At 39.4% G+C, this 25,746-nt stretch overlaps 1 protein-coding gene across 2 annotated transcripts in view; it reads left to right on the plus strand.

Annotated features, from left to right (window-relative positions):
- LOC126458003 (threonine aspartase 1) overlaps positions 1-12,598 on the plus strand; it is a 45,512-nt gene extending 32,914 nt beyond the window's left edge. Inside the window, exons 7-8 of one of the 2 annotated variants that reach the window (XM_050094778.1) lie at positions 32-183; positions 12,059-12,598. In XM_050094778.1, coding sequence (XP_049950735.1) covers positions 32-183; positions 12,059-12,142 — 236 coding nt within the window. In that variant the 3' untranslated portion in view covers positions 12,143-12,598. The remainder of the gene's footprint in view (positions 1-31; positions 184-12,058) is intronic. The other variant, XM_050094777.1, reaches the window with a different exon arrangement.
- The last annotated feature ends 13,148 nt before the right edge of the window (positions 12,599-25,746 follow it).

The following is a 25,746-nucleotide window of genomic DNA, read 5'->3' on the forward strand; positions in this document are numbered from 1 at the left end:
CTTTGTTGTGATGTTATTTTTTGTTATCTAGAGTCCCCTTTGAGCCTCAAAGAGGAGGAGAAACTTGCTGGCCTGATAGTACTAAAATATAATCCCTTGAAAGACATTGGAGAATTTATTTGGGGACATACAACAAAGACAATGTGTGTTGGTCTCATGAGTACGGCATACAGCCATCCCATGGTAAGTCATAGATTCACAATAAAGTAACTTCACATTTGTAGTTATATTCGTAAAATAAATCGCAGAAACTTTAAAATGTGAAGATTGTAATCCAAAAAACCGCCTGCGGCTTAGAATCGAGTGCAAATAGGCGCAAGTTCTGAAAAATGTTGGTAGGTGCCGCCACAACTAACTTCTGCCGTCGAATATATGTAGCGCTACACAGGCACACTTTGCAGGCACCAAGATAAATACTGGCGCCAAAACCTCTGAGTCAGTAAATAAATTTAAACAAGGTGGAAGACGAGGTTTTTTCCCCCGAGTTTCGCCCACTGCATTTTTATACTTTATCCAACGAAGTAAATACTAATCCCGTATTGTTTATCTTCGAATGTAGCAGCATTTCAATGTACTATGAAAATCCGACTGGCAAGACTGTTTGGGATGTTTGTCAATATGGCCAACTCTACGTTCTGAATTTTTTCCTACCTGTGAGAAGAGATGGTTGCTAATAGGAACTTTTATGAATTGAGAATCACGTGCAGTATTCTCTTCACCATAAGAATAATACGAATATAAACATTTTGCCATGTATTCTTTCGTGTTTGCTGCTATCTCATTTAAATCCTGTCTGCCTAATAAACTTCGAAACTAGTGTGAGACAACAGCAAACGCGGAAGAATATACATATCATGTCACGTTTATATTCGTATTATTCTTATGCCTAATAGTGATAGTAAGAAATGAAGCACGGCAATTGACTAGATTTTTAAATCTAAGATGACTCTAATTTCTGTGCAGAATGTAATGTACAAAAGAGGCGTCTGCAAAGATTTTCAAACGGCGAAAAATTTTAGCTAAACTCTCGTTCAGAACATCTATCTTACGCAGTCTATTACTTGGTTCTTGTTGATCACTATCAAAGATAGCAGCAGTGTAAGTAACAACAAATAGCAGTCTCTTGCCATTGTTTCGCTAATGAGACAATTCCTCTCTTTTTTTTGTATCGTAAGCGGCGGTAGCGCGCACAAAAGCAAGCCATGCCACAGTCTAATATTAGACTGTGGCCATGCCGCGAGCGGCGACAGGTCGTAAACACACATTATCAGAATGCGACAAACAATGCATGACACAGTACAACAACGCATTTTCAGATTAGAGTGACGTAAACACCTATAACAAAGAGAACAGCACTTATCAGATCAAAGAAAAATAACGATTCAAAACAGACGAAACACGTGAAAAAGGAAGGGTACCCGTATAAATACGGGCCTGACACGTAGCAATGGCTACCGGGTAAAGCTTAACTGCTAAGCTTACGACTCGAACCAAACTACTGTAGCTGTATCGTCATTCATTCGACCTAAATTGTGTCTCATATTACAATGGACCAACTTTGTTTCGATTTGGAGGTGGGCCTAAAACTTTTCTCTCCCTTGAATTTCGAGTCTCAAATTTCAGGTGCGGCTTAGATTCGGGAAAATTTTTTTCCTTGATTTTGAGCCTAATTTTTCATGTGCGGCTTAGATTCGAGTAAATACGGTACCTCAAAAATGCTTTGTTTAGGAAAAATAAACAACATGTGGATAAGATTACAATAATAATTTAAGTAATTGACGATAATTCTAGTACTAGGTCCAATAAAATAGTGTTTGTAATTGGTAGGTTCAACATAAGTGAGCACACTATGAGTTCTAGTAATTAAATAACAAGACTTCAATAACAAATATGATTTATTGCAAACAAAGATAGAATTAATAATTCCTGACAGAAAATGATCTCACGTAATTTTTTAAAACGTAAAAAATCTTTTTTCAAAAATATTTTAATTGCCTACATTATGTACATATATGAAAATTAAAATTTGATGACTAGACTACCTTCAGTTGTCAATGCAACCATCCTCAGATCTGCAAACAAGCACAAAAACAGAAAATCACCTTAAAAAAACCTTTTTTTATAAAGTAATCTTCAGGCTCAAAATGTTTGAGGGAAATGCAGATACTAAGATAAGGGTTCTAACTTCAAACACAACCTTTATTTGAGTCAGGCTGAAGCTGGTATAAAACAGTACAAACAGTATTTGCCCACTAGATGCTACTGGCTTTCTGCTGCAGGTGACTGAGGTGCTGTGTACAGTTGACAGCCTCAGATTGACCGTGCCTGGAATGTTGTGTGTGCCATGGCCATAATGGCGGAGCTGTAGTATTGGGTGGGTTACTACACTCTTCCCTCCTTGGGGGGATAGAGCAAGGGGGGGGGGGGGAGTGCATGGATGCTGGGCACTTCTGTGATGCTCGAGGGGGGGGGGGTTGATGTGTCTTTGGTGTCAGAATGTAATCGTCCTGGACATGAACATGTCTTGGACTGTGCAAACAAGTGCATAGTGGTGGAAGTGGCAAGAGCACAGACTCGGTCTTCCTCCCCCTCCCAGAGAGCAGGCAGAGGACCCCAGCTCTTTATAGTAAGAGGACGTGTCAACACTGGACACTCCGGTGGGGGCCACGGGCTGGGGAGCCATGGTGTTTGGAGGCAACATAGGTGGTGCTAGCAGGGGGATGGCAGGGAAGGCTGTGCCAGCGTCAGTGGAGGAGGCACCAGTGGCAACACCTGTGGATGCACCAATAAAGCCTCAGCATCCTCAACTGCAAGATCGGGCACTGCAGGGGTAGTGAGAGATGGAGGCGTGTTGTCCATGTGTGGCCGAGGAACTGATGGGCCAGTGGCAGACCAGTTTAGGAGGGTGGGCGGGCACAACTTGGGCAGCTTGCTGCTCGCAACGGATGGTGATGCCAGTGGAAGAGGTGCTTGTGCAGAGGGCCACTGTTAGTTGTTAGTGCCTTGCTGAGAGCACAGCTGATTGAAGTGGCACACCACAAGGTGCTCATTGATGTGCACCATGAACACATGTTATTCACACTGGCTGTGGATGATACCTGCAAGCCAATGCAGGTGTCATCCAAACCCTCAGTTTCAGACTGGAGTGCTAGGTGCAAATCATGATGACGTCATGTAATGGCATGATTAATTTTGCTTCTCTTAAGAAAGTGTCCACTCACTTAATGGAAGATTTCTTCTTCTGCTGTCTGGTCTACATGCCTTCCCTGTTAAAAATGAATGATGTTCTTCTATTGGAAAAGCTGTTGTAGAACTAGTGGTATTATATGAATCTAGTGGGTGCAACAATTATTTTTTAGTATCAGGTTAACTGAGCGATTAATTGAATGGTAGTTTATGAGTGAAAAGTTCAATATGTTAGCACTTATTGATACAAAAACACTGCTAAGCCTGTCCTAATGTTGAGTTCTAATTTTAACACTCACATGCAATCATAGACGTTTGTAATAGCCAGCTTATGGCATCGACCCAAATATAATACCAGAAAGGAGTACAAATGGATTTTCTGTGACAGAATGCTCGCTCAGATATTGCACAGTTTCACCACTACAAATGTTCACTTTGCGGTCACAGCTTGTATAACGTGCTGCATGGATTTTAGTTATTGAAAAGTCACATTTTACATATTAAAATTGGAATTTCGGTGTTTGTTTTTCTCACACATTCACACCCATTTTGCGGCATTCCACACTCATGTTTTAATCATTACTCTGCAAAATTATCACACCTATTCAGAGCTGCTTGTATCTGCATCTTAACATGATGATGAATGAGCTCTAAACTGACTCATTAGCCTTCACAAAGCAATTCTTTAACCCACAAAATTCATGCGAACGTACTGTTGTCTGATCGACTGATACACATCATAGCCAATCCCATATTAGTGTTAAACTGCGAAATCCTGCAACTTTTACCTTTGACCAGTCACAACTTAATAGCTTTCTTGAATAATTTACTAAATGAACCAATTTAGAAAATCCACAGTTATAAAAATAAATCCTCCTTTAAATAATAGAATTATCATAAAATACAGGGTGTACTAATAATGTCCGGGAACACTTTCAGTTATTTACTGCACAAGAACCAAACATTGTATAGAAAACCTGAAAGTTTTTTATTTAAGTATACCGCCATAGCCTAGTTTGGTAATTTGCAGTTAGTCAGCTCTAGTCGCAAACATGACGAGTTTAGCTGCAGAGCGAGCTTTCTGTGTGTTGGAGTTCGACAAAAACAAGTGTGCTACAGCTGTTCAGCGGATGTTTAGAACCAAATACGGTAAGAAGCTACCAACAAGAAAGGCCATTTACCACTGGCACAACAAATTCATTACAACAGGTTGCTTGTGCCCGGCAAAGAGAAGCGGACATCACAGTGTGAGTGAAGTTAATGTCGAGTGCGTACGAGAGACATTCATAAGGTGTCCAAAGAAATCGGTGCATTGTACGTCCTGTGAACTTGAAATAGCTCTAATGACAGTGTGGAAAGTCCTGTGACAGAAGCTGTATATGAAACCATTCAAAATGGAGCTAGTGCAGAAGCTCAGTGACGATGACAAAGACAAGCGTTTTGAGTTTTGTTCGCAGTTGCAACAATTGAATGAGGATGGGGATGGCATTGTTGATTGCTTAATTTTTAGTGTCGAAGTCACCTTTCACACTAATGGGAAAGTGAACAGGCATAACTGTCAAATCTGGGGTACAAAGCACCCACATGAATGCATTTAATTTGAGCATGATTCCCCAAAGGTAAATGTTTTTTATGCCTTATCATGTCGAAACTGTACAGGTCATTCTTCTTCGCCAAGAACACTGTCACTGGATATTCCTACTTGGACATGTTGCAGCAATGGCTGATGCCCCAAATGCAATCGGACTCTCCGTTCATCTTTCAGCAGGATGGGTCTCCGCCCCATTTTGATCGTGAAGTTTGTGGGTACTTGAACATGGAGCTGCTGCATCGATGGATCAGCTGTGCTACAGAAGGAGAGAGCTGTTTCATGAAATGGCCTCCCCGATCACCAGGTCTCACTCCATGTGACTTTTTTCTGTGGGGACACATTAAAGATCTGGTGTATGTACCGCTTCTACCATGTGATGTAGAGAGCTCTAGGAGAGAATACGGGAAGCGACTGCCACTGTCGATGATGCCATGCTGGGACGGGTATGGTAAGAATTCGATTACCGTATTGATGTCTGCTAGGTCACTCATGGTTTGCATGTCAAATGTTTGTAAAAAAAAAATCTTCAGAGTTTCTCTTCAAAATGCTATATGTATGACATCTGTAATATATTTAGTTCTCGTTAAGTAAATAATTGAAAGTGTTTCCAGACTTTATGTACACCCTGTATTTCTTATTTCTGCAGTTCCATAAACTGGCTAGTTGGCTAGTTGAATTTCCAATTCCCCCTGAGTACAACTCATTGTTTGTACACAGTTCTCATGCTAATGCATACTCAGTTAATAGATGTAACAACATTCATTTATTATCTTATTGTACATTCACACCATCATTCACACTAATAAACAAATCAAATTAACAATAATTAATGAAAGTCATAATAGTGACAATAGATCAGTTTCATTTCCAAAATATAACTACTTGATAATTTCATAATGCATCAGGTGTTGACACTTTTTGGCCACAATCGTGACTTCTTGCAGCTAGTTATTGTATCAGAAAAAGTCTGTCATGCGATAACCATGACTCATTCTCATTATCTGCTCACTTCCGTCTCTTACTTATGTAGACATGACGCCTCAGTGTCGCTGCAGGACGCCTGCCCAGGAATGGGAGATGGAGCTGCATCCACAGCTGCCAGCTGTTCAAGAGCTAAGCTGGGCTCTTGTCCCCAATTGGAGTCTTTCTGTAAGAACTGATAAAAACTGTAGGAGCATCTTCCACCAGGAGTTTCGTGACAAACTGAAGCATTGGCATATTCTATGAGGTTTCGGGATTGTAGCCAGATCATGTTGAGTTCTTGCTACAGTATTTCTGCTGGCAACTGTCCAGCCATTATCAAGTGAATGTCCACCACTGGAGTCTGATAGTTCATGGTATCAACTTTATAGCAAAAATTGGTGTGGAAACGCATGCGCATTGGTGGCCATGACAGGAGCGTCCTCTGTCAATATCAACGCTTTCTGCAAATACTGTTCCACCTGTGGTGCGCAGGCGCATGCATAAAGGTGAAACTACGTCTCCACTCTCTGTTGGAATGCACGCTCATGTTGCTGAAAACAAACGTCAGATGTTTCCTAGACATGCCATTATGAATAAAATGTTTTCTCCTTGAAGATATTAAAGAGATCACTGGGTCCTAAGCATTGTCCAGTTGAAAGCTGTCATCCCAATTAACAAGATTTTGTGCTAGATGAATTTCCACAGACTCTCTAATTACTGAATCCCAAAAGGTAAGCAGACTCCAGTGGCGGATGGTCACCTGAAGGTGGCTGGATTGGTGCCATCTGAAATATTGTGGCAAGAAGTCAACACGATCTGGCTGCAAACCCAAAACCTCGTAGAATATTCAGTACGCCGGGAAAACTTCAAGAATTAAAGCATTCGTGTTTTTAAGTTCTGCACAGAGTGTTCTGTCTCGCCATTGGATTGTGGACAAAAAGGTGTGCTGTGACATGGCAGATGCTATTGTGGAAAATATTTAAAGGATTGATCCACAAATTGAGGACCATTATCTGAAACTACCATACGAGGCACATCTTTGCTAGAAAAAATCGCTGACGGCACCTTGCTTCTGCTATAGTAGATGGACAATGAACAGCAAAAGGAAACTTGAAAAAAGCATCAACAACCAACAGTCAAAAAAGTGTCTAATATAGATCCACCAAAATCGATACAGATTAGTTACCAAGGTAGTGTGGCTGCTGGCTAAGGAAAAAACACGGCATGCATTGCCAGCTGTTATTTGGAACACTGGCAACTGGCCGTGGCCAGGTGCTCCAGTTTGCAATTAACGCCAGGCCAGAATATGTGCCTAATGGGAAATTTTAGTGTGGGAGGCCCCGCAGTGACCTTGATTTAGCAGAATGATAACCTCCTCTGCACAGCTGTACAGAAATCACAACACTGAGAATACCCCCTTCCGTCGACAAGAGAATGACCCCACTCATCAGAGAAATATGACAACGGGAAGCTTACAAGTTTTGCTATGGGACTGGTGCCCGGCTCAGTGCATAGTCAGGCCACATATTATGTACAAGTCTTGTTTAAGCACTGTGTCTTCTGCAGCTACCATTGATGCGGTCGCGGAGCTGGTAATGGGTAAACCATCAACAGTCTCTTTTGCTTCCTTGTCAAGGAGAAAAAACAACTGTTCTTCCTGATCAAACAACGGATCGGATTGCATGTGAAGCTAAGGCCATGCGTCCACATTTGTGTGTTGTGACATAGGGTGGAAAATGGATCACATAATTATACCTCGACAAAATAAAAGTCCCAACATTGAAGGCAATGAGCGGCTTTGTTGGGTAAGGCAGCCAAAGTGTGAAACAAGGAAACTAAATGTTTATAATCTGTGACTAAGTGGAATTTAATACAACATAAGAATAGATTAAATTTTCTGACAGCATAAGCAATCACAAGGGATTCTTTTTCTACCTGTGAATAGTGTTGCTGAGCCATGATGAGTGTTTTAGATGCAAATGCAGTAGGTTGCTCAGAGCCATCCTCGTGAACTGCTCCCACTCCATACTGGAACTAAAGGAGTGTAACTTGATTTTGAGGAACATTTTTATGAAGCATCTGGTGCAGAGGGTGAGCCAAAGTGGCTGCACCCAGAAGAAACCTGTGATAATATTCTGTTTTACCAAGGAATGTATGCAGTTCCTGCAAATTGGTTGGATGAGGCAAAGGCATAATAGTGGCAACATACTGTACTAGTGGTCAAACATCCTGCCTGGAAAGTTCATGTTTGAGATAAATAACAGAGCATTGAAAAAACTGGGACTTATTAAGACTATACTTAAGGCCTGCGTGGTGCATAAGAGTAAAGAAACAACAGGGGTTACGTATGTGTTCTTCTATCATAGTGCCAGTGATGACTGTATCATCAAGGTAACTGATGCATCAAGGGACATAAGCCAGAACCTGCTCCAAAAACTCTTGAAATATAGCTGGGGCATTAACCACCCCAAATATTAAATGTTGATGTTGATAAAGACCAAAAGGTGTGTTCACAACAAGCAAATGTTTCAGTGCATCATGTAATAGAACTTGCAAGTAGGCTTCGGCTAAGTCAGTTTTGGGAAAGAATTGGCCCCAGCCAATTTTGCAAGTAACTCATCAGTTTGAGGCAAAGGTTAAGTGTCAATAACATACTCTGCATTTTGGTAACTTTAAAGTAACTGGAAAGTGGAGCTAACTCGACAATTTTTTTCACAATCACTAACAGAGTAGCCCACTCACTTGTTGGAACCGGTTGAACAACGGTGGACGACATCAACTGATCTACTTCAGACTTTACATTTTTGCATAAGGACACAGGTATGGACCACACCCGGAAAAAGCATGACCGAGCTGGAGGTTGAAGCATGACTTGTGCCACGAAATTGTTCGCACACCCTAAACTCTCAGAAAACAAAACCAAAAATTCAAAGCACAATGAATCCAGGGCTTGATAAGGAACCCGGCCCGACACAGGTTGCCCAGAGACTGTAATAGAAAATTGCTAATAACCGTTAACAGGGATTGCTAACAATGAAGTATGTGATAGGATGGACTACCGATTTGTATGCCATGGTGGCAGTAAATTGACTAAGAATAGGAATATGCTGTTTATTGTAACTTACAGACAGTGTGTGATGAGAGCCTACTTTGGGGTGCGCAGCCATACATACATTTGAGAGTTGAGGGGCGAAACAGCCACTCCAGTGTCCACTTGCAGTGACAATGGTTTGTTCATCAAAAACATTCCAATAAAGAGCTTATTGTGACTTGTAGACAGTGATGAAATAGAATTAATGTCCACATCCATTTGTTTGGAGGAAGGCTGAGAACAACAAACTGACGTAATGCAGCCTTTCTTGCAACATTTGTGACATGATGTCCACTGCCTGGAGGATGCACCCCTTTCATTATGCACAAAACAAGAGGCACATGATGGAAGTACCAGCTATTGTCCTTGTTGTGACTACTGGTAGGGTTGTCCATTGTGGACAAGTGTCCTGGTTTGCACAGCACTGACTTCCTCTTTGCTCGGTGAGCCTGTTGCTACGCACTGTTGTGGTTCATTGTCAGTGATTGCGATTTCCCGCAATGCCCCAGTTTGGTGGCTTGCTGCGGGGCTGACCTCACTAGATTGAGCAACGTCCATAACATCTTGTATTCAATGTCTGATTTTCATATTGAAGCACACACTGATGAACTTCTTCATCCAGTGTGAGGCAGAAGATCATGTCATGAACCATGGAGTTGGAGTATGTTTCGTTAGAGCATTTAGCAATACAACAACACTTACAATTCAGACCCTGTAGCTCCGCTGCCCGAGGCTGATAATACTGATGTGGTTTCTTGCAGCACTGGTAAAACACTATGCAAGTACTAATAACATGGGTGCACGTATGATGATAAGAAGACAACAAATTCCACATTTCATCAAAGGAGAGTGAGCCCGATTTCTGCAAGGGGCCAACTGGCACAACTGATACACATGAGGAGAAATCCACTACAACACAAAGCCTTACAGATATCCTGGTTTGTCACCCTGAATGCAGCAAAGTGTTGGTAGAGCCATTTTTTGTAAGCTTCCCAATCTTTAGCAAAGTTGTCACATGGCAGAAACAGCAGTAAATGCACCTTAGATGGAACAGTCAACATAGCCACGAGGTTTTCCAAAGTGGCTGTAGCAAGTTGCTGCTGGGTGGAGAAGTGATTGAAGTATCACTTCCATGGAGAAATTATATGAAAAAAACACTCACTCACCTTGGGCACACAAAAGTTCTTCTTGTCGCCACTCCAAACACAGTGAGAAATGTGTTTACAAAAAACCAACAATTTATATTTATGTCAGGGTGTGACGTGATTAATGTAATCAGAATATTACAGTTTGGTAACAAGTAAGAGAGAGACTGGTTGGAACTGGTGCAAGAAAATATTAAGGAAATTCACCTGCAAGTTGCTGAGACACCGTCCTGTGTCGGCGGCCTCAGGTGGAAGGGCCTGGAGCTGCTGAACGGCACTGTAGTTGAATGTGCCATGCACCACAGCCATACTGGTGGACATGTAGTAAAAGAGGCAGGTTAAATAGGAAATTTAGTGGTAACAGCAACATCAAAATTCTTTGCCTGTAGGAAGATGCTGCAAAAACATACAATCTCCTTGGCAAAAATTTTTGTCTTATTTTATGCCCTATGGTATGATCTTCCTTTTAATTTTGTCACAGCTTTTAACTTCTGATTTAATGTTGTACTATGTACTGTATATTTGTCTGGTTTGTATATTTCTACAGGTGTAGAACCAGCCTAATTTTTATTGTGCTGTTACAACTAAAAAAATCTTTTTTCCCCCTGAACTCGCCTCTTATACAAATGCAAGTTACTGCATGATACGGTTTTTACTGGTACATATAGTTTTTGTTCAACCTACGTCTCACATAAGCATAGTCTGTTTAAAAATTTTCATTTGGTGTAGCACTTTGAGTTTGCATTTAGTTCAGTTCAGACATGATTTATATATAGTATTCATTCTATACTTCATATACTGACATTTTTGCTATGAGTGATATGTTTATGTATTTGTTTTTCCTTCAAACGTGAGAAGCTTGAAGACTGCTTCATAATATTTTTTTTCTATGGTGATTTTCTGTTCTTGTGCCTGTTGACTGATCTGAAGATGGTGGCACGAACATCTTAAACTAGTCTAGTCATAATATTTTAATTTTCATATATTTAAGCAATCTAGGCAGTTAAAAGATTTTTTTTTGAAAAAGGATTTTTTTACATTTTAATGTTGTAGCTCAGTGGTTGTCTCCCTGTTCCACATATCCATTTATTTTATTTTTTTATCCTCAGCTTGATTAGTTGTTTGTATGATTTCTGATTAATGGCTTGACTCTCAGGCTGTGATATTGAAGAAACAGAATTAGAAAAAGAGATGATCAGCCTTACCTTTGGTTCTCACTTGCTCATTTGCACTATTTTTTTTTTTTAATTCTTGACAGGGGGTCTTCCAATGAATCACCAGACACTTTGCTTCTGCATCATAATAAAAAATTCATGTTTCATGTCCTGTAATGGCATTTGTGAGCAAGTCTGGTTCTCTGAGTTCTTCTGTAGTATCAGAGCAAATTTGTTCCCGATTGTGGGTTTTCAAGACCATTTTTTGCAGAAACTTGTGTTATATTTAGTTCACTATGCAAATTTTGTCTTACTGTCTCTCTAGTATTGTTCACCTTAATTGGTGATCATACAAAGGGTTACACTGGTCTTCCTGCACAGTGTCATTAATTTTCTGACTGTTTTCGTCAGTTCTTGCAGAGACAAATTGACCAGGATATTCGACCTCTTCTTGACAATCAGAAAACCATTTGTGTCATTGAAGTAATTATACATATGATATAGCATTATAACTAAACACCTTTAATGTTTGAAAACATTCGATTGCCAAATTTTTAATTACACAAGAAGTTGGAGGCTGATATTTTGCTTGGCATTTAAACCAACCAAGTTTGCGGTGCTACTTTGTAATAGTGTCCCCTATAAACAATGGTCAAAACAAACTAAAACAGACAGAAAAACAAAATGATGATTGATAGTTCCAGACTAGACAGGTCAACTACATTCCAAAACCAAACTCATCCCATGTGACTGTCACAATGTGAGGTGCTCAGGCTCACTATTTAACAGTCATACCTTTATAGTGTTTATGCAATTTAGAACAACTGATATAGTGCAAAAGTAAAAGCTGTGTTTATATTATAATCAGTAATTCAGATTTTGACTAGCAGGGGATCAAGAACTTAATGTTGTGTTTTCTTCTTTTCAGAGTCGTGTTTCACTCAACACAAAGCCTGGAGAAATAGCAAAAGTTGAAGGGACTGCATTCAAATGTCGCGGGAAGTTTAACTGATGATGATTGAAGTTTTACTTCACATCATCCTCTACAATTCAAGTTCTGTTGTATCAGACAACTAGATACTGGTTTATGGAGTGATTACTGATACGATCTGTCCAGTAACTGAACATGTTTTGTATGTGATCTCATTAGAACATGATGGATATTGTGCTGTTTTGTTACCAGTTGCACTTATCCTTAGGAGACTGTCTACTTGAAACTGAGATTTCCAAACAAACAATATGCACCTCACCTTAAAATAAATTCAGCTGTAATATTTTAACAAGAAGTATTGTGTGTCCAAGCAAAGTGCAGCTATGAGATAATCCAGGACTCAATTTTAAATTTATTAATCCTGTTCCTTCATATATATGTAATTAGAGAAAACGAAGAAATCAGGTCTCTTTCAGTAATTAACTGTTTGCTCACACAAGTGACATTAAGATACATGACATCTAATCAATTCATTGATGATGTTAAACTTCATTCTTTGCAAGTACAGGAGAAACGAAGGTTTAAAAAGAGTAGAATTTTATTTATTCAACATTTGACAAAAAATAGAGAGAAGCAACGACAGTAATACCACCAGTGATGGCATGAGTAGCTGGAGACTATCAGATCATTTGTATTTCAGAAAAATAAGATACTAAAATCTTGGTTGCTGCATTCATCTGATGTATTCATGTGTGAAAAAAGACATACGGAAAATTGTAGATTATGAATGTGTAGTGGGGAACAAGATATTAGTGGAGGCAATACAATAACAGTTTATTGACAGGATGAAAATCTCACAAGTAATGCAGAGTTATTTCTTATCCAGTTAATGATACAACTGATCATTGTTGACGAACTAACAATTAGTGCAGCATGGGGCTATATTAAGTTTGTTTGTGTGCATGCTTGATGTACACTAGCTCTGTGACAGGCTAAACTGCAGATTTGTGCCATGATGTAGATCGGTTAATTTTACTTTTAATGTTCCAAATCAGGACCACAAGATCCAGCCAAGTAATATGAGAAAATATGAAATTCACGTGAAATTATTTTGATGGTGTCACTCACCAACCGAACTGAGCAGATGTAACTGCAGAAATGTGCAAAATTTCACCTGTCAGAGATGAAAATGTGGTTCACATGAAATTGGAATAATTTTTATAATAATATTCCACTGTCAAGAATTTTCTGAAAGTTTTCAATGACGGTGTGCTGAAACGTTAAATCAGTGGTACAGACTTTTGAATGCAGTTGTAAAAATTAATTGTTGGGTAAATTATTCAAGAACCTAAGATATCTGCTGCTCTGAACTAAATAAGCTACAAATCCAATCCGAATGTGAGGGCTATCCCCCCCCCCCCCTCCACACATTCTCTAATTCTGCCCTTCACAGTACTGAAAGTTGGACCAGAGTTTCACAGATATTTAGGTCCAAAATTATATAAATGACAAAGCATCTTAAACTGAGTGTTATGAGAGAAGAATAAGGGGTGGAAATGAATATTTAGTTTCTTTTATTGAAATAAGCAACTTGAACCATATAGGAACAACTTAGGTGGATAGTAACTGTCATGCATTACAACAGTACACAAAGTGTTACAGTGCTTCCTCAAATATCGAATTTGTACAGTGAGGCGGCAGCTAGGTGTTTACCAACCTGTTCCTCTTCAGTTTATACTAGGATTTCATACACAAGTGACGTTATGTTACCTCATAAGAAAAAATGCGTAGGGGTGCAATCTAATGATCCCACTGGTAATGAGACAGGACATATTCTTGCAGTTCTGTGCTCATAGACATTACTATCAAAGTGGAATCATGCTCTGTCATGTTGTCCACTTGCAGACAATGAGAGGTACAGTCTCCAGAAAATGAGACACCAGGTAACATGTGATTCAAGTGGGATGGCTTGTAAATAATGTCCTCTTTGCTGCCCTGATACAATTTTAGTCCAAAAGTTGATAGATAATTGTTGGTGGTGATCTGAGATGAAGCTGGTACATGCATTTTTGTCGCTCCAAGCATGGCTTTTCCATTAGTAAAGTGCACCATTATGGGTGAAAGAAGACGTGGGCATGAACAATACAAAAACTGGAGAAAGTTGGGCACTGCAGTAGTGGGCTGGCTAATCCATCGACAGAAGTGAACTCGGGCTTCAAACCATTTGTCTGCATCGCTTCATCACATTGTATAAATAGGGCTGTAATTGCTGCTCCACCACACTTTATCCTTCAAAATGTGCATTTCACATGTAATATTCCCTCTTTGCAAAACTTTTCACTACACATTTATTTGAATTTCAAAGTGCTGTACAGTGCCTCTACATATATTATGTACATTTCTGCAAGTCATTCAACCAATCATCAATTGTAAACAGTGGTAAACTCCACTATGGACACATCACATCTGTTTTCAAGGTAGTATCACAAATGTTGATGATGCAATGGGAAATCATTTGTGGTGAAATGTAATGAGTTTCCAGCCAACATCTGACACAGAGTGCTCAATCAAGACTTTGTATCATCTTAGATATTAATTTCTAACTACTGGTTCCTCATCTTAAAATTCTCAGTTTAAGTTCCTCTACAGCCTGTATAATTTTCACCTTAAATATTTGGGACACCATATATAAATCTTTTAGCTGAGCATTTCATTTGTACATTTAACTTGCTAAATTCAAGGAAAAAGTTCAGAATATCCGTCTTCCACAAACAAGTAGCAAAGAGTTCTAATTATTTCTTCTGTGGATAAGGGAAATATGACATACTTCCATAGAACACTTGCAAATGCATTCACATCACAAAATATTTTGAATGTGCTAAAAAGATGAATTTGGGCACCTTGTTGTGGTTTTTGTAGGGCCAAAACTACTCGCAATGATAACTTTGATAACAGCTAGCAATAGCTGTCTTGTAAGATCTGAGAAAGATAAAAAATTAGTGCTAAAATGCTGAAATAGACAAGTAATATATTATACTAATTTGCTTCAAACATAAATTGCAGACATTCACTTCCATCACAGAATTGTTCCTATACTTTAAACACAGTGTGTAGGAAATCTGGGAAAATTAATAATACACCACAGTATTGCAAATTGACACTGACTTGGTCTGGTGAATAAATAGCAATTTTATGTGAAAAAAGTGCATTTCATAACAAATGTGAAGTATCATGTGGATTGGAGGACAAGAATTTCTTAACTGATTCATGATTTTGTCTGAGAAAAGCCACAGAAAGGCACTGTTGAATGCTGTTCCCAAATCTTATCATAAAATATCTCTCTCAATATTATTTTTCAATTTGTGGTTAATGTTGAAGTTTTTCATGCTCTATAGGTGATAAGAAAGAACTTGTTGCCTATTTAGCTATCTACCTGAAATGAATGGAACTGATGGTGAGAAAGAATAAGCTCCATGCTTGAAAGTAGAGGCACGCACCGAGTCTACCAGGCCTGCCTGGGACCACAGCAATGGCTGCTGGGCAAGCATCAGCTCGCGTTAGCCCCTCAGCCGGTCAATGCACACCGAGGCCTGCCAGGCCAAGTGGTGCACCGCCAGAGCCTGAGTCCGGTGGGGCGCGTGTGCGACTCGGCTGCCTGTCAAGTGGCGCACCACTAGGCATGACATTGTTACAGGCGCTGAAGTCTCTGTGGCCCATTTGCTGCAAGCAGTTTTTTACTTTGTGCAGTATTTACTGACACTATTCTTCACCTCCGGTGTTACATTAAAATAACTGATGGCCGTATCATCAGCTACAAGATGGTTATGTAAATATAAACAGTTGCTTGTAATTGTTAAATCGACTTATTCTTACATCCATGTGGAAATACTCTGTATCTCACGATGATGTGAAAATAGTTAACTTTATTAAAGGTAGCTCTATTGATTATCGAGTTTTTGTGATACTGTATAAGAAAATGGCTGGTAATTAAAAGTTTTTATGACACACGTGGAAATTAGACGATTATATCACGGCAGAACTGTTCTCAAGTCATATTAAATTTATCTTCTTCTCACCAGGTACACGTTTCCCAAGGCAAAGTCTGGCTTGAGACTGGCATATTTGGCAGACATTTTGTTACAAATCAGTATCTACAACCGTCCTTAAAATTTTGTCAAAAAATGCTATCTCCTGATTTCTTCAGACGAGCTTCAGGGAAACTACTTTCTTGTCTTCCACACATTTTTGAATCCTTGCCATTGGAAGGACCTTTGCTGTTCGATATTTATTTCCAATATAATGATGATAATAATAACAATAATAGTAATAATATATGGTAAAGTGGTCTGCAGTTGTGGAGACACGACATTGTGGCTTTTACTTTTAGAACAGCTGATCCGTGCTCATTAACTGGGTGCACAGGTGCGATTTCTGCAGCAATGACCAGGCCATGTTCATAAACTCCTGAGTTTTCCTGTGGTTTTCACATGACAGCAAGTTCTAGTTACTTAGAGTGTAGCAAAGGAGCAGACAAGTCATCAAATCGAAAAACTTTTCAAACTGTACTGCAAAGGACTTTGGTTGTGTAAAATGACCCACAAACATTGCACAAAGAAGAATATAAAAAGCATTGTGTGGGAAGAGATTGTTGAAACATTTCCAGATGACATTCCAACTGTGGACCAAAGTATAATAAAAGCTTAGCGACAAAATTTGAGATCAAGTTTCATAAAGAGCTCAGAAACGTATAGGCAACAGAAGCTAGTGGGAAAAGGAAAGAATGGTGTGTATAAACCAATAAAAAAAATTGCTCATACCGTGTTCATGATAGTATTATGGATTGATATGTTACAGCCATTATTTTGCATTATTTTTCCTTACAAAGTATCAAGAACGCCCTGTTCCTGGCGTATCAAACCTTCATGATTCTCAAAGAAGTGCAGATGATTCAGAAAGCAAATCTGCTTGTGTGCAGCCAGTCATTCCCACCCTCCCAGCATTGTCTGTTTCCCTGTTACACTGAGCCCTGTTGACGCCCGGGCTTGTTCCTTGTCCGGGTACCTGAATGAGCCCTGGGCTGTGAGAGTGCATCGCAGCTCGCATACACAGTTCCTGGTGTAGTTGAGCTCAACTACTTGCGGTACAGGCAATGGAACGGAACGAATCGATTGGTGGCAGGCAGATTCGGGCAGGTAAAACCTGGGGTTCTGCTTGCAAGATAACTTAATGTATTTACACTAAAGCAAATATGCTGAGTTTGCAACAAATCATATCAAGAGCAAGTACCAGAACAATAGAACAAAGAAGTTTATACATAGAGATAAAACACACAAATGTATCACTGCCATGTGTCCACTGGTCGACATCACTTGTCACATCCATAGGTGTAGGCTTTATGGTGTGGTCCATAGCCTGAGGTCTGTGTGGTCCCACATCGATTGTGGTTTGTAGTCGCCACACTCGAATCCCGTTGTAAAAAACGACAGGGATTGCCAGTCATCAATGACCCTCTGCAGTAATGTCATGCTGACTATCTCCTGGCTGGCAGTGACCATGATTGCCGGTTTGACAGCCTGAATGGGATGGTGTAATAGCACAGCTGCTCACATAGCATTCCTAACATCCGTAAAGACCTCCAGGAGATTCTCATTCTACGGTACCTTCTTTTTCCCTGAGGTGAATGTTCCCTTCAAAAATGCAGCCAAAGCAGTCCGTTTTGCAGTTGCATGTGGAAGATGGCATCAGCAGAAATTAATCATTCTCAAGACTCTTCTTAATTCCTTGAAAGTTCTTGGAACTGGGAAGTCACAGGTGAGTTTTACTCTTTCAGGGCTTGGAGGCAGACTTTTCGCAGGCACGATGAAACTGAGACTGGGAGTTGACAAAGACCTTGGGCTGTGCACCACCCGGTAGCAGCTAGCTGACCCTCCACCTATTGCTCCAGTGTTCACACAAGATGGAATAACTGTTCGCCACCAGCACCTTGATATACCAGGGTCACCAAACTTCTAAAAGGGAGGCATGTGTAGCGGCAAGTGATATCGATCAGTTGACATAGACAGCAGTGATATGTTTCAGTGTGATTTGTCATTATGTATGTACTTCTCTGTCCTATTGCTCTGGTGCTCACTCTCGATATGCTTTGGTGCTAACTCACCATGTTTGTAATTTGAGCTTTAGTGTAAATATATTAAGTTATCTCGCAAGTGTGGAGCTTATTCTTTCTCGCCGTCAATTCTATTCACTTCTGGTAGACAGCTGAAGTCCAAGTGTACTGCTGAGTGTTGTGATTACTAGCCGTTCCTAGTTTCCTGATTTCTGTAAGCTACAACTTTCTGTCATTATTATGCAGATGGACTGTGAAATTTTCTGGGAAGCACTTCCGAAACATTGGAAAGTTAAATGAAACTGTGTTACAGGTTGTCATCACATATCACATTGTGTTTAAAGTTAATTGTATAGTTCATTCAAAATGCATGCTAATCCATCATACTTTTAAATCATGTTAACTCTATACATTTCTCAATGTAATAATTCTTGCATTGTTTATTTGTAAATATATTTAAGAACAACATCAAGACCAATGACGTCAGCAGTTTGGTCCCTTAGCAATTCACACACACAGCAACATCGACAGATTCACTGATTTATTACCACACACTATTTGAAATGTATGTCATATACGAACAGGAGTCAGACTATGAAGCAAAGATACCAATGGAAGGATTGTCCTAGAAGAACCTTCAGGTAGATTTGTGGCAGCTTTTGACAACTGCATAATAGGTGTAAAACAAAGCATGGGGCTGTAGATAGGTACCCTCCACAAAACTAATTAGAGACAGAATTGATGGTCACTGCTTACTTGCCGGAGGTGAAATATTACTTTTGACAGATACACATAAAAGAACACGAAACTATTCTATTTTTTGAAACTACTAGTTACTTCCACACGGAGGACAGAGGGATAGTTTGGGGAAGATTTAAAACTAAATGCAATTCACTTAAACTCCACGATGAGAGGGTGACAATAATTGTGAGGATGAGGGGACACGAAGTTTTCAGAACAACTGTAGCAGAGCTGTGCCACATGCAATACAGCAAAGAGGTTGTAACAAGCAGCAACATAAACACTGCAGAGCTGGAGGAGGAATGGATCGATGGAAGGGCCGTTGAACTGCAAAATAGAGAGGGAACCCGAGCTGTTCCAACTTAAAATCACAGAATAATCAGATTGCTCGTTCATAAAGCAAAATAGGCAACTGCATAAATAGTTTTGCCATCAAGTAACTAATGCTTATAAACATTTCTTGTGAATTAGTGTTTGATTGTAAACTGTATTGTAATAAAAGCTATCAGATGAAGTGTTGGATTTATGCAGCTGTGTAGTTGCACTTGGATCCATTATCTAGGGGTAGCATCTTTGACTAGTAATTAAAACATCCTGAGACTTCAATTACCCAATAATCAATCGGGAAAATTACAGTTTTGTTAGTGGTGGCATGACAAGACATCCTGTGAAACATTATTAAATGCCTTCTCTGAAAAATACTTCGAATCAGATAGTTTGTAATTTGTGATGGAAATATATTAGATCTAATGGTAATAAATAAGCCTGACCACTTTGAGGGCATCTACATTGAAACTGGTATTAGTGAGCATGAGGTGGTTGTGGCAACAGTAATTACCAAAGTACAAATGTCAAATATGTAGAAAGATATATATGTTCTATAAACAATATAAAAAAGTGCTACTGTCATTTCTCAATGAGGAACTTGTTTTTTAAGCACAGGATAGAAGCATGAAGAGGAACTGTGGCTCAAGTTTGAAAGAATAGTTGACTGTGCACTGGATAGATATGTATGCAGTAGATCAGTTCATAATGGATGGAACCTTCCATGGTGTGCAGTCACTGCAAAGAAACATGTAAAGAAACAAGAGATTACTGCATAACAGGTGTAAAACAAAGCATAGGGCTGTAGATAGAGAAATGCTGACAGAAATGCATTTGGTGGTTAGAGCAATGCATGAAGCCTTCAGCGACTGCCGTTGCAGAATGTTGTCAAATGATATTTCAAAAACACTGAAGAAATTGTGGTCATATGTAAAGGCTGTTAGTGGCACCAATTGTGTCCAATCACTCACAGATGAGATAGGAACTGAAATTGGAGATGTCACAGAAAAAGCAGAAATATTTAACTCCATTTTCAAATGTTGCTTTACAAAGAAAAAAACGAGGGGAATTGCCCCAATTTAATCCTATTACTGCTGGAAAGATGACTGAAATAAGTGTTAGTATCAGTAGCACTGAGAAAAAGCTGAAATCATTAAAAGTGAACAAAGTTCTAGGGCCTGATGGATTCGCTATTAGATTCTGTGCTGAATTAGCATCTGAGATAGCCCCTGTTTAACTATAATCTATTGTGGAGCCCTTGGTGGTGGGGGATGGGGGGGTGGGGGGGGGGAAGGGTTGTAGAAGTGGTCCACATAACTACTGTCCGATATCTTTGATATCAGTTTGTTGTAAAATCTTAGACCATATTCTGAACTCAAACATAATGAGGTACCTCAAACACAAGGGCCTCGTCCATGACAGCCAGCATAGATTCCAAAAACATCGGTGATGTGAAACCCAACTCTCACTTTTCTTACATGACATACTGAAAGCTTTGGGCCAAAGCAGTCAGGTAGATGCAGTGTTTCTACATTTCTAAAAAGCATTTGACTCGGTACCACATCCACAATTATTACCAAAAGTATGATTGTAGGGGGGTATCAAGTGAAATTTGTGACTGGACTGCTGAGTTTTTTCATAGGGTGGATGCAGCAAGTCATTCTGGATGTATGTATGTTGACAGATGTAGAAATGACTGTGGGTGTGTCCCAGGGAAGTCTGTTGGGACCCTTGCTATTCATGCTGTGTATTAATGACCTTGCAGAGAATATTAGAGGTAACCTTGGGAAAAAAATTGAAAATTTGTGGTAAGTTCTGTGGGACCAAACTGTTGAGGTCATTGTTCCCTAGGCTTACACTCTACTTAATCTAACTTACATTAAGGACCACACACACACACACACACACACACATATATATATATATATATATATATGCTCAGTGGAAGACTTGAACCTCTGAAGGGGGGAGCTGTGTGAACCATGGCAAGGTGCCGTAGACGGCACAGCTGTCCGACGCGGCCGGTAACCTTGGACTTTTTGCTGATAATGCAGGTGTCTGTAATGAAGTACTGCCTGAAAGAAGGTGCATAAATATTCGTTCAAAACTTGATAAGATTTCAAAGTGGTGTGTAGGTGGACAAATTGCTTTACATGTTCTGAAATATAAAAGTGTGCACACCACAAAATGGGAAAAATTTGGTATCCTAAGTCATTTCTGAAAGTATTTGTATGGAGTGTAGCCATGTATGGAAGTGAAACATGGACAATAAATAGTTTGGACAAGACGAGAATAGAAGCTTTCGAAATGTGGTGCTACAGAAGAATGCTGAAGATTAGATGGGTAGATCACATAACTAATGAGGAAGTATTGAATAGGATTGGGGAGAAGAGAGGTTTGTGGCACAACTTGACCAGAAGAAGGGATCGGTTGGTAGGACATGTTCTGAGGCATCAAGGGATCAGCAATTTAGTATTGGAGGGCAGCGTGGAGGGTAAAAAATCGTAGAGGGAGACCAAGAGATGAATACACTAAGCAGATTCAGAAGGATGTAGGTTGCAGTAGGTACTGGGAGATGAAAAAGCTTGCACAGGATAGAGTAGCATGGAGAGCTGCATCAAACCAGTCTCAGGACTGAAGACCACAACAACAACAACAACATGACTATAACATCAATGAGTCGCAATTGTAATCAGCCAAGTCATACAAATATCTGGGTGTAACACTTTTTAGGGATATGAAATGAAAGGAGCACATAGGCTTTGTCATGGGTAAAGTAGGTGATAAACTTTTCTTTATTGGTAGAATACTGGGATAGTATAGTCAATCTACAAAGGAGAATTCTTACAAATCTCTGGAGTGGCCAATCGTAAAATGTTGTTCAAGTGCATCGGAACCACATCAAACAGAATTAACAGGGAATATTGAATGTATGCAGAGAATGGCAATACAAATGGTCACAAGTTTGTTTCATCCATGGGAAAGTGTCACTGAGATGTTGAATAAACAAAAAGGACAGACTCTTAAACAGAGGTGTAAACTATTCTGAGAAAGCCTATGTATAAAATTTCAAGAACCAGCTTTAAATGACAACTAGGAATATAAAATAACCCCTCCCCCCCACTCCCATAGGTATTGTGAGGACAAAATTAGATAGGCTAAATTACAACACATACAAGGCATTTAAACAGTCATCCTATGGAGAAAGATCCATTAGCTGGTACAATGGTACCTACACTCTGCCATACACTTAACACTGATTTGCAGAGTGCGAGTGTAGATGTGTGACCTGGGTTTGAACACAGCCACGACCTAAATTCTGAGTAGAAATAATCAGCAGTGGCAGCCAAAGACTGAGCATAAGAATTCACACTTGCTCTGCCAACGACCTTGTCAAAGAGTGCCGATGAGAGGACAGAGGTTCAGATCATTCTCTCGCCTTTGAGGTGGGAACTACCCCTAAAACAGCTGTGATCAATGGAATGAGGATGCAGAATGCAATAGAAACCACTGTACTAAAGAGACACAATGTGTATCCACAAGACATGTGGCCCGTAATAGAAAAAGGGTCATTATCTCTCCATTGGCAAAAGATTCCATATTAGTACCTCATTTGGACCTCCAGGAGGGGATTGCCAAGGGAAGGTGACCATGAGAAAAAGATGGAATAACCAGTGAAGGAATGACATTCTAAGAGTTGGAGCATGGAATATAAGCAGTTTGAATATAGTATGAAAACTAGACAATTTGTGAAGGGAAATGCAAAGGCTCATTCTAGACATTCAGGGTTTCGGCAGCTTTCAGTGGAAAGAAGACAATTAAATCTGGTCGCTGAAGGTATGGCAATATGAATAGCAAAAGAAAATTGTGTAATTGGAGTAGGATTCACTATGAATAGGAAAGTAGACCAGAGAGTGAGCTACTGTGAACAGTTCAGCTATAGACTTGTTCTTACCAGATTTAACAGTAAATGAACACCAATGAGCATAGTTGAGGTATACATGCCAACGTTGCAAGCAGAAGATGAAGAGAGAAAGTGTATGAGGATACTGAGCAAGTAATTTAGTAGGCCTATAGAAAGGGAGATGAAAATTAATAATGGAGGAAGACTGGAATGTGATTGTGTGGTACGGAATAGTGAAAGGTTTACAGAGTAATGTGGGCTTGGCCGTAGGAATGAGAAAGGAGAAAGACTAATTGATAGGGACCGGAAAAAATCGTTTAAACGATAACGCGAATTCGGCGGTTTTTAAGGAAGTAACGCAGAATCAGCGATTTTCAACAAAATTTCTCTGTGTCTTCGTAAGAAGTCAGTGTATGATGTCAGTGACATATTTAATGCTGAAATGTTCCATGTTCAACTGTCGCACAACTTTTAGCAGTCGTGACGTCACTAGTGGCCTTTCAACTATCGACTTTTACGAGCGCGTACGAACGACCACTGTCTGATTTTCGATTATTTCTTTCTTTTGTAGTGTATGTTTCGCAGTATGCCGTTTCAAACATGGTTTCAAAGCAATGGCGACATGAAAATCTATCACAAATACATAATCCTGCGCATTAAATGCGGTTAATAATGCAGCAACGATATAAGGCTTGAAGAAATGTGATCATTGAGACAGTAGCCGATTGAGTAATCCATAACGTAACGGATATGTTCGTGATTTACGATATGAATGGATGTAGGTTTGTGTCCCACTGCATGCTACTATGTATTTTTGTTTCCATCGTAGCATTGTCATCACGGTCTGGTCTTTTGTTAGGAATGTAATGCAAGTATTTGGAAGGAGGTGGTCGTTAACACTGCCAACACCGTCATGAATCATTCAGCTTACGACTCTACCACATTTTACAATAAAAGTAAAGGAAAAAATCCGAAAGTGTAATACAAGTATATTCTGCAATAAATGATGTTAATATTTCCATCTGATTAGAGATCGAAGAGTGAAATAAATATTTGGATGTTTGTCTCCGAATATGTGATGAGTTTCGAATGGTTGGTGTGGCAGGTATTCTACAGGACAGCATTAATTTCTGCTACGGAAAAGAGCAGTTGTAAATTTCATCTTCTTGGATTTCCAGCACGCAGGAATAACAACAGGTCAGCAACTTGAGTTAACCAGTTTGATGTAATAAAACAGCCAAAGTTGCAAAATTCAGATACTTTTGTTTAATTAACGACCGGTTTCACGTATCAGAGCCCATTCTCAAACCATCCAAACAAAGAAAAAGGTGTACTCTGTGACAGCACACAAACCACGTTAATATTGTCAGAAATTAATATTTATTTTTTAAATACTTGCAAGACTACAGAACAAAACAACCTAGATATTTCAGTTAAAAATTTTATTTGTGCTTAGACTTTCCCAATTTTCTCATCTTTGTATCTTATTTTAGGGGCAAACCATTAATAGTTAAAAAAATAATAATGTTAAGTCTGCAACTGTAAGTTCTAATTATCACACCTGAGGTACTGGAACAGTGTATCCCACTCCTTCACACTTATAATGAATGAATGTATTGTAGGGCTGTTAGGAATGTACCCAACCTCAGCACTACATACCCTGAAATAACGAAAAAGTAATTAGTGAATCTTGCTCTTGTATAGTATCTTATTATTTTAAAGGTTCAGATAACTAACAGACTGTTCTTTTTAGGTGCTGGTAACATCCAATGTGTTAAAACAATGAGAGACACTATTGTGCCTTCGGTACAACAGCAAAGGAAAACTGAGGCAACGGAACAATTAGCAGGGAAATATGTTGTTATGTTAGCAGACGAGGCCACTGACAGAAGAGACCATTGAGTTTTTGCTGTTTTGTTGAGAACTATTGAAGCTTGGCATGGGCAGAAACTTTTTGTGGCAAGTGTCAAAGTTCTCAATGCAGCAAATTCGACACATTGTGCTCGTACTATTTTGAGGGCTCTTCAAACATATAATATACAGTATGGTAATGTTAAGGCAGTAGTGAGTGACAGTGCTAGGTATATGAACAAATATGTCGACTCCTTGAAAACAATAATAGGTGACAATTTAATGCACGTTCAATGCTGGGCACATAAAATTAATCTAATTGCTAACATTTATTCCAAGGAACTTAGTAAGTTAAATACTACAATTAATTATTTAAAGAGTGCTCTTTTAAACACCAGAAAGAGGAAACATTTATATTTGCAGTTTCTTAAAGAGAAAAATAGAAATCCAAAGGTTTTTCCTCCAGTTTTAACACGAAGGAACTCTTCGCTCTCCACAGCCATCTATGTAGCAGAATATTTTGAGGTAATGATTGAATTCTTCCACAATGATTATATGTGAGAGCTGTCGAATGTAGGCATTGATTATATTATTTCACTGACAGATAATGATGTAACTAGGATTCTTTCAGAAGCCACGTTTGTGGCATGCCAGAGACTTGATGAGCATGGCTGTCTTCTTAGAGACTTCAAAGCATCCAATATCACATGAACTTTATTCAAAGTTGAAGCATCTTGAAGTACACTTCAATATTGTGGC

This window comes from Schistocerca serialis, chromosome 2 (assembly GCF_023864345.2).
Source record: "Schistocerca serialis cubense isolate TAMUIC-IGC-003099 chromosome 2, iqSchSeri2.2, whole genome shotgun sequence".
NCBI classification, from domain to species: domain Eukaryota; kingdom Metazoa; phylum Arthropoda; class Insecta; order Orthoptera; family Acrididae; genus Schistocerca; species Schistocerca serialis.